The sequence below is a fragment of the Symphalangus syndactylus genome, chromosome 14, assembly GCF_028878055.3.
Source record: "Symphalangus syndactylus isolate Jambi chromosome 14, NHGRI_mSymSyn1-v2.1_pri, whole genome shotgun sequence".
Lineage (NCBI taxonomy): Eukaryota > Metazoa > Chordata > Mammalia > Primates > Hylobatidae > Symphalangus > Symphalangus syndactylus.
Window position 1 is genome coordinate 39436246 of NC_072436.2, and position 14623 is coordinate 39450868.

Genomic DNA, 14623 nt, shown 5'->3' on the forward strand with positions numbered 1-14623 from the left:
TCTCTACTTTCCTATTAAGTTTATTGTTTGTTATTTCCTTTTGCTTGCTTTGTGCTAGGTTCTTTTCCTAGTTTCTTGAGACAGACACTTGGAATAGTGTTTTGAGACCTTTCCTCTCTTTTCTTCTTATTGTTTTCTCAGAAAGAAACATTTAATAGGTATTTACAAACAGAAACCCTATCTCGGGCAGCCTCAAGTTGAGATGGTAGATCCCTGCGTGGTTACCCTCCAGACCCAGGGCTTATGAGCCATAGGGAAAGTGTATATATGCTTCAGAAGGGATGTATAGGACAGTTGGCTTAAGGGCAGTATTTATGGTAAGATAGCATCAAACTAAGGACAGGAATGATGATAAGTACATGCTCATACCCAAGAAACAGTAGATAAAATAGAAATCTTGGAGGCACTCCCAAAACCAGAGTTAATCAGAAGTCAACACAGCAGATTAGCATCCAAGATGGAGTTGTTTGGCCTCCACACTCCAGCTCCCAATCTGGCTCTTACGGTCTCATGTGCCTTGCTCTTATGCCATGGTCCCTGAGCCTTCAGTGGGTGTGCTTCATTTTGTATAGCTTTACCAGTAGTGCCTTGGCAATGGAAAATAGATCAGGCACAGTGGGATTCCAAATGAGGGAGATTCTCAGGCTTTGTTGAATCATTTGTAGTCCTCAGAATACCATGATTCTGGTTTTCTCGGAAGAAGTAAAATGAGATAAATACTGTTAATATGCACACAAAGATTATAATGAAAAAGAACAGGAAGAAAATTAGAACTCGGTTCTTCTTTGGAGGCTTGTAGCTAGGAAATAATTCAGGATGCAGTTTGAATTGTAGGCAAGTAATAAAATCTCAAAAATAATAGTTAGGGCTAGAATCTGATAACAGGTATTATAGTTTTCTTTGGAGCATATTTTTTTTCTCCAGTTTCCCCATTCCTACCAAGGACCAATTTATTTGCAAAATACATTTTAGTCTCATTATACTTAGCCTGATTATTTGTATAAAGTGCAACGAGAATATTGATTGGCCATATAGGCTCTTTTTAAGTTGGCTTTGCTGGAATTTTTTCATAAGGAATCTCAGATTAGACGTTTAGAAGCCTCCAGGCTTGAAAGCCAAGCTGAAAATTTGCCACCACACATTGCCTGTAATACCTACAAATCGGGTGAATTCCATTCTCCTCAAGGTCCCAAAGTATCTTGAGGTTCCTGGGCCTGTTGGAAAATGACATTCTTTGCTTATTGAAGATCAGGAACCTTGTAAGGGAACTGTGTAGACAAGGTACCAGGCCTGTCTTTTTTCAAGGGGCTTTTTATTCTTTAAAGCAGTCTGGTCATATCTGAAAATACACCATTCAGTCAAAGCCTTGGTAAAATAACCCATGTCTCCAATTGCATATAGAACATACTCTATACAATTTCAGTTCTTTTAAATGTGTCAAGGTTTGTTTTGTAGCTCAGGATATGGTCTATTTTGGTGACTGAAAAAAGAAAACAAATTCTTAACCGAACTTAATGCAAATAACTATATTGCCATAAAATAAGAATACTCATGAGTAGTTTCCAAATTTTGGAGAACTCGGAAAGGTAAATTTTGCTCACAAAAGTATACTTTACTCAAGCTATAAATAACTCAAAAGCAAAAGGTTTTTCTTCAATTAGAATGGCAGCCTGCCAAACAGCGTGCTGCGCATTCACCTTGGAACTGCCATCCAGAAACCAAGCAGCTATGTCTCAGGAGCAGAGATGGTGGAGTCTTACCCCCTTTCGCTTTTCTAATGTACACATTTATTTAGCGCTAGAAATTTCCTTTCCACTACTGCTTAGCTGCATCCCACGTGTTTTGGTATGTTGTGTTTTCATTTTCATTGAGTTCTCTCTATATATTTTTAAATTTCCTTTGAGACCTCCTCTTTGACCCTAGGTTATTTAGAAATGTGTTTTATTCCCAAATCTGTGGAGACTGTCCTGTTTTCTGTTACTGTTTTCTTTCTGATTCTATTATGGTCAGAGAGTATATTTTATAGTATTTCAGTTTACAAATGTGTCGAGAATTTGTTTTATAGTTCAGGATGTGGTCTATTTTGGTGACTGATCCATGCTGCATGGGTACTTGAAAAAAATCTGTATTCTGCTGCTATTGGGTAGAGTGTTCGTTATATATACATCATTCAGATCTTATTGGTTGATTGTGTTGTTCAGTTCTTCTCTGTCCTTGCTGATTTTACTGTCTTGTTCTGTCAGTTGCTGAGAATGTGGTGCTGAAATCCCCAGCTGTTTCCTTTCAGCCGTATCAGAGTTTGCTTCATGTCTTTTGAGGTGCTGTTGTTTGGGAGTTTACACATTTAAAATGTCTTCATGTTGGATCCAATCTTCTATCATTGCCGTAAAATATACTTTATCTGGTATTAATACCACTTCTGCATTTTTAACATTAATGTATTAATGTTAACATAGTATTTTTCCATCCTTTCACTTTCAATCTGCATATGTTGTATTTGAGGTAAGTTTTTTATATATGACATGTCTTTAGATAAACCTGTTTTATCTAGTCTGCCCAATCTGTCTCTTACATGGTCTAGACCATTTACATTTAAGGTAATATATATAAGTCTAAATGCCTTTTTGTTACTTGTTTTTTGTTTCCTCTGTTCCGTGTTTCTTTTTTGTTTTTTAACCTTACTGTGGGTTATGCGAACATTTTCTAGGATTTCGTTTTGATATGTTTGTGGTGTTTTAAAAGATATTGCTCTGTATCATTTTCTTAGTGGTTGTTCCAGGTATTACAGTATATGTGTGAAATATGTATTCTAAGTCTGCTGGTATCAATGGTCACAGCATTTTATGATGGGAGCTGAAGAATAGAAACCTTACTTTTCTTTAGGCTCCTTTAGCCCCATTTTTCAAATATAATTGTCTTAAGTATTTCTTCCATGTACATTGAGCACTGAATGAGTTGGTGTTGTTATTTTTGCTTCAACCATCAAATATGATCTAAGAAAGTACTGTTAGTCTAGTAATAGTCACTCCCATTTTTCCCCTTCTAGTGTTCTTTCCTTTCTGAAGTTCTAAGCTTTCTTCTTTTGTCATTTCCTTTCCGTTTAGAGAACTTCCTTAGTTCTTTAATGATAGATCTGTTAGTAACAACTCCTCTGAGTTCTCCTTCTGGGAATGTCTTTATTTCCCCTTCAGTCCAGAAGGATATCTTCACTGAAGATAGACTTCGCAGTTGATGTATCTTTCAGTACTTGGAAAACGTGCCATTTTCTTCTGGCCTCTATGGTTTTAGATGAGAAATCCCTTGTCATTTGAATTGGTGTTCTCAACTAAGTTATGTGTCATTCCTATGTGGCTGCTTTCAAGATTCTTTGTCTTTTAGTATTAAGAAGTTTAATTGTGATGTGTCTTGTCATGGGTTCTTTGGCTTTATCCTTTTTGGGGTGCACTCAGCATCTTGAATCTGGAGTTTCACGTTTTATGCCAGGTTTGGGAAGTTTTCAGCTATTATATCTTTAAATACTTTTCCAGTCCCTTCCTCTCTTTTGGAATTCTGATGATAAGAATGTTAGTGCTTTCGTTAGTCCTGTAAGTCCCTGAGATGGTTCATTTTTTTCCAGTATATTTTCTCTCTCTTCAGATTGAGTAAATTCTATTGATTTTGCCTCATATTCACTGATTGTTTTTAAAATTATGTTTAATTATATTTTTCAATTCTAAGATTTCTGCCTGTTTCTACTAGGTAAGTTGGAAGTTCAGATTCCTCCTTGGACCTGCTGGTACTTTCCAAACAAAAGAGGGGCCCCAGTGCACACTGCTTTATTGTGTCCAGTTGTTGGGGGAGGTGTGTAAGCTTGGCTCCCTCAGCCACTGCTGACACCAGGAAGCAGGGAGACCATAGAGGGCTGCCTCACACCTTGTTTCTGCAGAGTAGAGGCCAGAACTCAACTTCCCTCTGTCCCCCACACCAGCGGTGGGGTGTTTGGGTACAACATGCCAACCAGGCCCGCTTTCCACTACCTGATTCTCCCTCTGATGCTGGATGGGAGTTCTCTTTTGTTCTCTTTAATTAGCCAGATGGGACGAAGACTCAGTACCCACTGGGTGTCCAGACACCCAAGGCTGGGGCTAGGAGATGCGATGGGCCCATGAACCCTGTTTTGCACTGTCTGGTTCAGTGGGTGTGTGTAATGTCATGTCAACTAACTAACCCCACCTTGTACCCACTCCTTGCTGTTTAGTAGAGGTAGAGGCTTAGCTCACTGCTCACTGCTCAGCCCCACTAATGTAACTCTGGGAGGGGATGTTAGATAACTGCCCTACTAACACTGCTCTGGCAGGGCAGGCGGATCACCTCTGCCTGCTTCTGCCAGGGAGGGTCTGGGAGATCGGCCTGCTGACACCATCTGGTGGTAGAATCAGAGCACCTCCTGCTTCCCCTAGGCTGGGGATGGGCTGGAAGATCAACTCCCCACTCTGGCCACGCGGTGCTGTGGGGCTGCTGCCAGGGGTGTTGTGGTTTTCCCATTGCTGTTTGGCTGGAGTAGGGCAGGAATCATGAAGTGGTTTTCTGTTGTTAGGTCACCCTCTTTTCAGTCCCTTGGCGATGGAGAACAGGCCTCCCATGGAGCCGTTATCTGTGCCTCTTGGAGAGGCCCAGTCGGAGGTTTCTTCTGCAGCATGCTGTCCAGGATACATGGGAGTGAGGAAAATGGCATATTCCCTGTCCGTCATCCCTCAAGTCCTGAGGTCCCCAGCAGCCTGTCTTATTTCCCACTTCAGTTTTCCTGGGCCTGCTTGCTGTGTTCTGTCTAGGGTTGTCTGAGGTTCTGTGTCGGGTTTTCAGTTGGGAGAGGAAGGACCTGGGGAGATGGCTCCTCCACCTTAGTGGAACTAGAGATCTACAGCTTCCTTTAAGTGTTTGTGGTGGCTATTTGTCTTAGTCCCTTTGAGCTGCTCTGATGGAATACCTGAGACTGGGTGGCTTATAAACAACATTTTATTTCTCACAATTCTGAAGGGTGATAAGTACAAGACAAAAGCAGGTTTGGTGTGTGGTGAGGGCCACTTAGATGGCACCTTCGAGCTGTGTCCTCGAGTGGTAGAAAATGTGAGGGTTTCTCTGGGGTCTCTTGTGAGAGCACTAATCCCATTCCAATGGCCCCACCTCCTAACACCCATCACTTTCAAGGTTAGGTTTCAGCGAGAGTTTTGGGGGGATGTAACATTTATACCATAGCAGTATCAATTGGCTCTGGCTGCAAAGACTACTCTGAATTTTAGAAGTTACTTCTTTCACTCCTTCTTTTTACTCTCTATATGGAATAACAGACTTATAATGATGGAAAGAGATTTAGCCGTGATCCAGGCCACCTTTTTCAGATGATAACCATAATATCTATTGCTATAACTCTACTGTGTGTGACTCTCGTGGTGTGCCCATAGGGCGTGCTCTGTGCTGCTGTCTGACATCACTCCTGAAAATGTCTGGGTAACCCAAGTCCGATCATACATGCCTTAGCGGGGACTTCTTACTAAAGATTCTGACTTGTTTTATATTTAGAGTACTCGTGGTAGGTTGAGAGATACACACCTAATTGCCAGTTGAATGCTGTATATTCCGATGCCTTGCTGCTTGACTTACTTTAAAACCGTTAAATCTGGTCATTGGCCCAGTCTCCACACACCCAATGTCTGTGGTCATCCTGCCTGTCACAGGACTCGCTATAAACCACCACCTCTCCCTGCCCCGTCTCCACCTCCCGCACCAGAATTAAGTTGTCTCCATTCCTTCTTTGTTAGGCCAGCCTCAGTCTCTCGGTGTATTCCTCCTGTGATGACATTTCTAGCCTAATCCACCTCTGGTCCCTGCTTGGTCAATGGCTGAGACTTGTGCTGGGACATCTACCTCAGACTGCTTTCCTTCTCTGCAAGTCTCATCACATTGTGGACAGAAGCCAAAGACCTGTCCTTGGAGACCTCACAGGCTTGGTCCTGTGCTGGCTGTAAGCTCTGTGCCACCCACATCTGTCAGACCCTGTATTAAAGAAGTTCATTGTCATATCAAAAATATAAGAATACATTAAACTGTCAGTAGTGGGTATTGTTGTATTCTGGTTACAGGTGGTCTTTTCTCCCTTTTTTCTTTCTTTCTTTCTTTCTTTTTTTTTTTTTTTTTTTTTTTTTTTGAGATGGAGTCTCGCTGTCACCCAGGCTGGAATGAAGTGCCATGATCTCAGCTCACTGCACCCTCCACCTCCCAGGTTCAAGTGATTGTCCTGCCCCAGCCTTCTGAGTAGCTGAGATTACAGGCACCCACCACCACGCCTGGCTAATTTTTGTATTTTTAGTAGAGACAGGGTTTCACTATGTTGGCCAGGCTGATCTCGAACTCCTGACCTCAAGTGATCTGCCTGCCTCAGCCTCCCAAAGTGCTGAGATTACAGGCGTGAGCCACTGCTCCTGGCCACAGGTGGTCTTTTCTGTGTGCCTTTGTGTATGTACACAATTGTCATAACTAGTATTATGTTTATAATCAGAACAAATTTAGTAGATAATACTTATTAAAACTTTTGTTCTTTATAATTTTAATCTTTGTTTTTGGCATTCCCAGCAGCCTGTCACTGGGCATGCATACCTTGTTTGTGTGATTCAGTGTTAACCGTTGTGTCTTTTGCATTGGTAAAGATTTTGTCCGGGCTAATCAAGCTTTGGTCCCATCAGGACCATCACCGAAAGTACTCTGGGTGAACATTAGCCCCCTAATTTACTCTTTTGGGATCTGCCTTTTTATTTTTTGCAAAGTGAGTAATCTCTCAGGAAACATCTCCATTGGGCAGGATCGTGGATGGATTTGGTGTTGGCAGGTTGCTCTTGGTAGCTCTGTCCCCCATAGGCTGCTCTTGGGTCTGGAGCAGGTTTTGGGTCGGGTCCTGCCTGCCCTCCATGGAACCTGGGCAGAGCAGTGAGTCTGTCTAAGCTTCAGCTTCCTTAGCCATCAAGTGAGGACATAGTGCTCACCTCTGAGGGTCATGGGGAGTTTTTCCGTAAGCAAATCGACAGAAAGTGCCTGGTAGAAACTCACACAGGAATCTTTCCTTGCCCCTCAATGAGCCCTCAGCCCTGGCAGGTTAGCGAGCATGACTGTAATGAAGTGCTCTCTACTGCTTTCTGTGGAAAGGAGCTGTCGTTCCAGGAGTATAGGAAACTCCTAGGGAAGTGAATTCATCTGGAAATTCTACTATAATTCTAATCCCCTGGGTCCCAGAACAAACAAGCCAGCAAAAAAGAACATCTTTTCTAGAAACTGGCCTGGAGGGGGTGGGAAGAGGAGGTCTGAATCACCCCTAACCTGCCAGTGAACCGAACATCACCTGAGAAGAACCTCAGCTTCTCAGGTAAATCATGGAGAGACATCTGGACACCTGCCCCACCCCAGCTCTGTCTGAATTGGGGCTGAACTGGGGACACCTGCTGGAGATGGCCCATTTGATTTGGCAGAAACTTGACTATAATTCAAAATGTGTCTTGAGACATGAGACGTAGATTCAAGTACTTTTTCTTGCAATCCAAACTTACGTACTGTTTCCCAAAATAAGGGATACATTGGTTGCTCATTGATTTAACATTAGGAGTGTTCATTGTGTGAATGAAATCAAGACTTCTACAACTGCTTTTTCCTTCTTTTCCCTGAGGTAATTAAACTCCTTTAGTGGGAAGACAATTTAGACAGACTATTGGCCACTGATAATCAAACTTTTGGTATTTCTAAGTGAGTGAGTTATGGATCCTTCTTCTTGGTAACCTTTTTTCACACACTATGAGGTAGCGGAAGTAAACAGTCAGTATAAACAACATGTACCCGGTTTAACCCGTTTGTAAGAGGCCAGGCCTTCGTGGTTTTAAGTGTTTGCTTAGAATGAATTTGTCTCCCCAGTGTCCTCTGGGAAACCAAAATGTGCTTTGTATTTTCTCTTCTCTGCCTTGGACCAGATCCACATAATTCGTGAGTAGAGTTGTGGTTTGCCAAGACAGGTGTGGCAAGAAATAGCCCTGAGACAGAGTTGCTGGCACGCAGCTCTCCTCCTGTTCTGCCTTTCTGTGTGGACCACGAGGCAGGAGTGAGGGCTTCCCATGGAGCGTGTCTCCCTTTCAGTCACACATCTTGCACTCACAGTCATTGCCAGCCAGTTGAGTGCAAGTGCTGTGTCTGCAAACCTTGCAGTGGGGGCTTGACATTGCTTTCAGAGTGAGGAAACTGAACTTGGGGATTTGGACATGAGTCTGGGCTGTGCTTAGTGTTGGAGCCCCGGGTTGAACTTGGGTCTTTGGTGCTGGCAGACTGCCCTCTGCACAGTACATAATGCTTGGTTTAGTTTAGACTTCCCTTTCTTAGGAGTGAGATGGTTTTGAAGCTAAAATTAAAAAAAAAAAAAATCATTTCAAGCTGATAAGAGTGTGTGTGTTAAATGGAAACACTTTCAATGTAAGGATTTCAGCTATTTGAATTACCTTGGGGCCTTTTCCCCCCCAAAATTTATTGTATTCCTGGGTCATAACATGCTTCCCATTCCAGTTCCTAAAACATTTTACTATTAGCAGTTTATAGAAGACTTACGGAGTGGTTTGATACTTTTTTTAAAGAAGGCAGCTTGAGTGGATGGAATCTGATTTTCTCTTAGGCACATGCATCTGCAAAGGTGTCTGAGGTGAGCCAAGCTCGATAACCTGATTTGTTGAGTGAGTTACTTTTCTGTGGGATAAGTGTGGTGAAGAAAAGACTAAAAGTGTATTTTCTTGTTGATTTGTCTGTTATTTGGTCCCTTGAGAAAGGCATTAACCTGAAGTAGTCTATAGTGAATTCTGAATAGATACAATATTAGTATATATGTGAGTTTACACCTCACTTTTACTGATACTTGAGCATAAATTCTACTAAATTAGTCAAAACAACTTACCAACTTAAGAAAAAGTTTGATACATAGCAGGAGTGCAATATTTGTTGATTTAAAGAGACTCTCATTGGCGTTTAATGCAATATATGAGTGCCAACAGTTCCTTCTCTTTTCACTTGGATTTCACCAGGGGGGTGCTCATTTGAAGCTTAGAACTCTGTCCTCTGCGAAGAAAGCCTGGCATACGCCGTACAAGGTGTTGACTCGTCTTTGTGTTCCTCTGCTCCTCTAGTGTGAGGTATGGAGTGGGAGGTTCCAGCAGCTGACCCAGCCCAGCCTTGGTCCTCCCATAGGCCTGTTAACAACCCTGGGGCAAATACCTCAGCCTGCCTGGAAATCTCAGTGTTAGGGCCATGGCCCTTCCGCAGTGGTCGTAGCAGTGTAGGGAGTTGGTGCCTATGAGGAACTGGCCTACACTGAGGACAATCCCAATTCTTGTGGGTTTTTTTTTTTTTTTTGAGACAGTTTTGCTCTTGTCACCCAGGCTGGAGTGCAATGGCACGATCTCAGCTCACTGCAACCTCTGCCTCCCAGGTTCACACGATTCCTCTGCCTCCGCCTCCTGAGTAGCTGGGATTACAAGCAGGTGCCACCATGCCTGGTGAATTTTTGTATTTTTTTAGTAGAGACAGGTTTTCACCATGTTGGCCAGGCTGGTCTCGAACTCCTGACCTCAAGTGATCTGCCTGCCTCAGCCTCCCAAAGTACTAGAATTACAAGTGTGAGCCACTGCACCTGGCCAGAACAATCCCAATTCTATCTGTATCACACAGTGTGTTTCTCGTCTAGGATACAGACTCACTGGGCAGCAGCCATGTCTGCCCTGGAAAGAGGAGGAGGAGGAATATGTGAACCTAAACACATTGAAGACCTTCAAAAGCACCAGAACACACAGTCTTTCAGCACAGAATTCTTTTTTTTCTTTTATTATTATTATTATTATTATTATACTTTAAGTTTTAGGGTACATGTGCACAATGTGCAGGTTTGTTACATATGTATACATGTGCCATGTTGGTGTGCTGCACCCATTAACTCATCATTTAGCATTAGGTATATCTCCTAATGCTATCCCTCCCCCCTCCCCACCACCCCACAACAGTCCCCGGAGTGTGATGTTCCCCTTCCTGTGTCCATGTGTTCTCATTGTTCAATTCCCACCTATGAGTGAGAACATGCAGTGTTTGGTTTTTTGTCCTTGCGATAGTTTACTGAGAATGATGGTTTCCAGTTTCATCCATGTCCCTACAAAGGACATGAACTCATCATTTTTTATGGCTGCATAGTATTCCATGGTGTATATGTGCCACATTTTCTTAATCCAGTCTATCGTTGTTGGACATTTGGGTTGGTTCCAAGTCTTTGCTATTGTGAATAGTGCCGCAATAAACATACGTGTCAGCACAGAATTCTTTACATCCTTAACTTGCACTTGTGCTAATGAAGATTCTACCTCCTGTTCTTTTCCTTCTGTGACAAAACAAGTCTTCCGTCTGGGAAGACATGGCACAATTTATTTATACAACATTTTTATGGCTTACAGATGAGGCCGCTGGATCCTCCCTCAGTGGAAGTTCAGTGGCCACTAGAGTGGTTAGCAAAATCAAGGTGAAAAGTTTTTCTTTTTATTCAAAATGGGATAAAAAGAAGCAGCTGCTTTTTGTGACTTTTAAGTGAGAAGCTTCCATTATGTCTCAGCCCTACAGTGTGTTATCAATAATCATATCTGTGTTAAATTGTACTTCACTTTGTATATCACCATTGTAAGTTTTAACCGTGTACATTATAGGCCTTTTTCCATTTTTATTTTAAAAACTGTTTAAGGTGTAGCTTTTTAGGATTCTGTTTGTCTTGGTCTTTCTTATCATGGAGGTGAAAACACTAATACTTAAGACCTTAATGTGAGTTTAGGAGAAAAGATGTTAATCACCAGTTTCCTGCTACTGGTTTTAAATTTCATAGAGGAAGCCACACTTATTTTGTCATCAGAAATTCTTACATTTTTAGTTTAAATTCTCATCTCCCTCCCCTCTTGCCCACATCTGGTTTTTTGGCTAGAAACAACTTAAAGTAACTTCAAATTAAGCATTTTAATTCTAAGGAATGGTCTTAAGTGAACCAATGTATATAGAGTTTTATCTTTACTTTTAAAAGATCTCTAAAGCATTTTTCTTCTTATGGGGAAATAAATTGGGTGGTTTACCTTGTCAGTAGAAGAAATACAGGGGTTTGTGTTTTTGCACTAGAGTAATTTCAGGGTTGGTCTTCTTTTAGCTATCCTTAGTTTTGGGATTGTTTTTGTTTTTCAGAATAAAATGGCACAGGTCAGATACTTTTAATCCCCTGGAAGTAATCTAAAGCTATAGAAATGGAGCTGTGGCTGTCCCAGAGACTTACTAGGATGAAGGTTGGTGTAGAAAAACTAAGGAGCAGTAGCAGTATTCAGTGTCCTGTGTCCTTCCCCAGCAGAACACTGGCAGAACACCAGGGGCAGAACACTGTCAACATACTATTCAGAGCAGCGATTTCAGGAGCACACCAAGGCGGGCCAGATGGTCAAGGGGCTTCCCAGGGGATGTCATAAAAGGCACATGGAAAGAACTGGTTTAGGACCAGATTTGACACAGGTTCACTGACAAAAAGTGGGGTGACGATTGAGAGGGATCATAGATTTCCTTTATAGTCCCAGGGACAGAATCAAGATTGACGTGGGGCTTAGAAGGGAACATTTCAGTTCCCTACGAGGAATAACTTTGTAGCACTTGGTGTTCTTCAGCTAGGAGAGCAGTGCCTTAGGAAATGTGCATCTGTCCCAGGAAGTGGGCACACAGGCTGGGAGTCTTAGAGGGCTCCTACCCAGGTCTCCCACATGGTGCAAGATGCTGGGCTTCTGTCATGACTCAGCTGGGGATGTCCTTGAGTATAGGGATCACAGCTCAGTCTGGGTTTGCTCCTGGCTTGTCCCCAGCTGCTAGTAAATATGTTAATATGTGTGTCGGGGACAGCTCTGGTGACATGGATAATTAGTTCTTCTGATGTTGAATGAGAAATGAGTAAAAAGGCATAACACATTAATCTTAATGTCTTTAGACTTGTATTTTTATTATAAGGGGCAGATAATAGTGAAAGAGGGAAAAAAATCTCATGAACACTAGTTTCCAGACTTCTGTCCAACTTCACAGACATGGTTTACTGGCGGTTTCCAAATGGTCAGGCTGGAAATTGATGAAAGCTGTTTCTTTTGACCATGGCCCCATAAAGGCAACGGGCGGTGCACGTTGAAAGAGTAAGTATGAAAACACTGGCCTCATCTCATAAACTTTATTATTGATAGTATTTTATCCTAGCAGCTGTTTTTGAAGCACTATCTTGAATTCATGTGACTGCCGAGGCTTTTGATACAAATGTGTTCCAGGGAGACAGATTGAGGAATCTTTGAGTACTAATGCTGTCACTTTATTTCTCATAGCTTTTATTTTCATCCAGTGGCTCAGCGGAATTGATTGGGATTGCCAAAAAATAAAATGATACAAGTGAGAAATAGACCTGGAGGGAGGTGTGTGTGTGTCGTTGGTTACTTGCTTATTTTATTTCTGAGAACTATCAGAGTTGAGGATTTCAAACGTGATTCTGATAGCATTTACCGCAAACACTGATGGCAGTTGCTCTCTTTTGCCTTATAGCTAACTGGGACTAGAAACAGCTCTATCACCCAGGTGAGTTTTATAAGGAAGCATTAGTGGGCTGGTCTGTTGCTTCCCTCCTCTTGTGAGCTTTGGATAACTGAATTTAGAAAGATATTTCTGAAGATATTTAAAGAAGGAGACTTACAGAGTTGAATAAACATCCTGGAATTTGTCTTTCTCTAAATGAGTGTCAGCTTCAGAGAGCCCACCTGCAGACAGAGGCAGTGTCTCTTCTAAACATTTTCGGAGTATCTCTTGGAATTGGTTTAAAGCTGGTTTCAGAGTCCACAAAGAAATGGCCCTTTACAGGATCCTTTATTGCTTTTGGTGGTTAAAGCAGAATCTCTCTGGAGACTAAAGGTAGACAGCCCTGCAATGTCTGAAGGACAGGCCCTCTTTCTCCTTACAGCCCCGCAGTCCCCGGCTGTGCCTGGCTGTTTCCTGCAAGTGCCAGACAGAATGTGCACTTTTTGGCTAAGTATGTTCTATTATGTATGTAAAATCCTCTCTCAGTTCTGAGTTGAATATCGATTCAAAGCTTAATTCACGCTGATTACTTGAAAATCTAATCTTGATTCTACTCGAGTGTTTGTAGATACCTGAACATCTGAAAACAGTACAGAGTGAAGCGTTCCTGTGAATTTTAATTTGGTTTCTGGTACTACACTTGAAACTCCAGTAATGATGGGAACTAAAACAGCAGCTGCCCCTCGGAAATGAGGGTGGCGCCAACCTCGTTCCCAGACTGAGGCTGCAGTTGAGAATGCTTGTGTGTGACATGCCCCTGCCACCCAGTACACACACCTGAGTCATTAGATGTTGCTTTATGGCATCGTCACAGAGAACGACTGGGTTTTGGAGAGAGAATGTCATGATGTGACTTCATTTCCTTGGAGCACTGGGGTAGAGGCTCTTGGGTTAGAAGCTCTTGGACATTAAAGAGAAATCAGAAGGTTTAGCCTGACTGATACGGAGCTCATTATGGATTGACAATCTCTCTTTAAAAAAAAAAAAAAAATTTCCTGCTGTGGCTGCTGGCGCTACAGAAAGTCCTTTGTGAAAGCCCCAGCCTGATTTCACTATTAACCACTTAACCATGGTACTAATTTTTCAGTTGTTGAACTTTTAATATTTTAAATTACTTTGAGTTTAAAAATAGTCTGTTGCTGAGCCAGAATAGTTTGTTAAGAAACATGCATCTTGGAGTAGAACTAAAGTTCCTTGGTGTTGGAAAATGCCCTCCCCACTCCTCCAAAAATGGATTAAGAATACTTCATGGTATTTTCCCATAGGAAATAATGTTACCAGTAAGTTCCGGACTTCAAAAAATGATTTCTAAGAAGTTTGAAGATTCAGCGGACACACTTTTGGCAAAAATTGCTTGTATCTGACACATTGCATTATAAAAGTTTTGATTAGTGGCTTTTTTTTTTTTTTTTAACAAGTAAAGAGAAAACATGGATCTACCTGGAAGTCACCTCTGCCTGAGTCTGCTCCTTGCAGGATTGGAGCTTTTGCTGCAGATTGCAGCTTTGGAGTCGCTTTACCTCAAGAGCAGTTTATATTTTATTGTGCTTTAAAAAAAAAATTTAGTGCCAGGTTTATGGAGTGAAGTGCTTTCATAAATGCTGAAACTACATTTTCTGTGGGTAAAAATGCACCTCATCAGAATTTCCCCTTTGAAGAATTTTTTATGTTCACATAAAATTGCCGAGTTAAAAATTTGATCTCCCTACAGAGTAAGAGCTTTCATTTCAAATAAAGCCGTTTTATAGACCAGGTATCAACATTTACGGCGGTCAGACACATTGGAGATAGCAAAATAAAATATTTGTGCTTGGTACTTACTTTTCTTATAAACTAGAAATTGTCAACCTAAGTTATCTTTTGATAGCTCGAGTATGTTAGGATGGGAGGAATTGGGTTGAGTATCCAGGTAAGATTACAGGAGTGAGGGTGGAGCAGCGTGTGTTTGGAGATTTTTGTA

General features: G+C 41.8%; 1 protein-coding gene across 17 annotated transcripts in view; it reads left to right on the plus strand.

The window, feature by feature from the left end:
* The window catches only part of BCL2L11 (BCL2 like 11), a 47125-nt gene that overhangs the window by 10654 nt on the left and 21848 nt on the right, over nt 1–14623 (plus strand). For 3 of the 17 annotated variants that reach the window (XM_063616623.1, XM_063616625.1, XM_063616624.1), the window contains exon 3: nt 12634–12666. The exons of 13 other annotated variants lie outside the window; for them this stretch is intronic. In XM_063616623.1, the coding sequence (XP_063472693.1) occupies nt 12634–12647 (14 nt within the window). In that variant the 3' untranslated portion in view covers nt 12648–12666. Of the gene's footprint in view, nt 1–12633; nt 12667–13928; nt 14024–14623 lie in introns of those variants that run through there. One more of the 17 variants, XM_063616626.1, reaches the window with a different exon arrangement.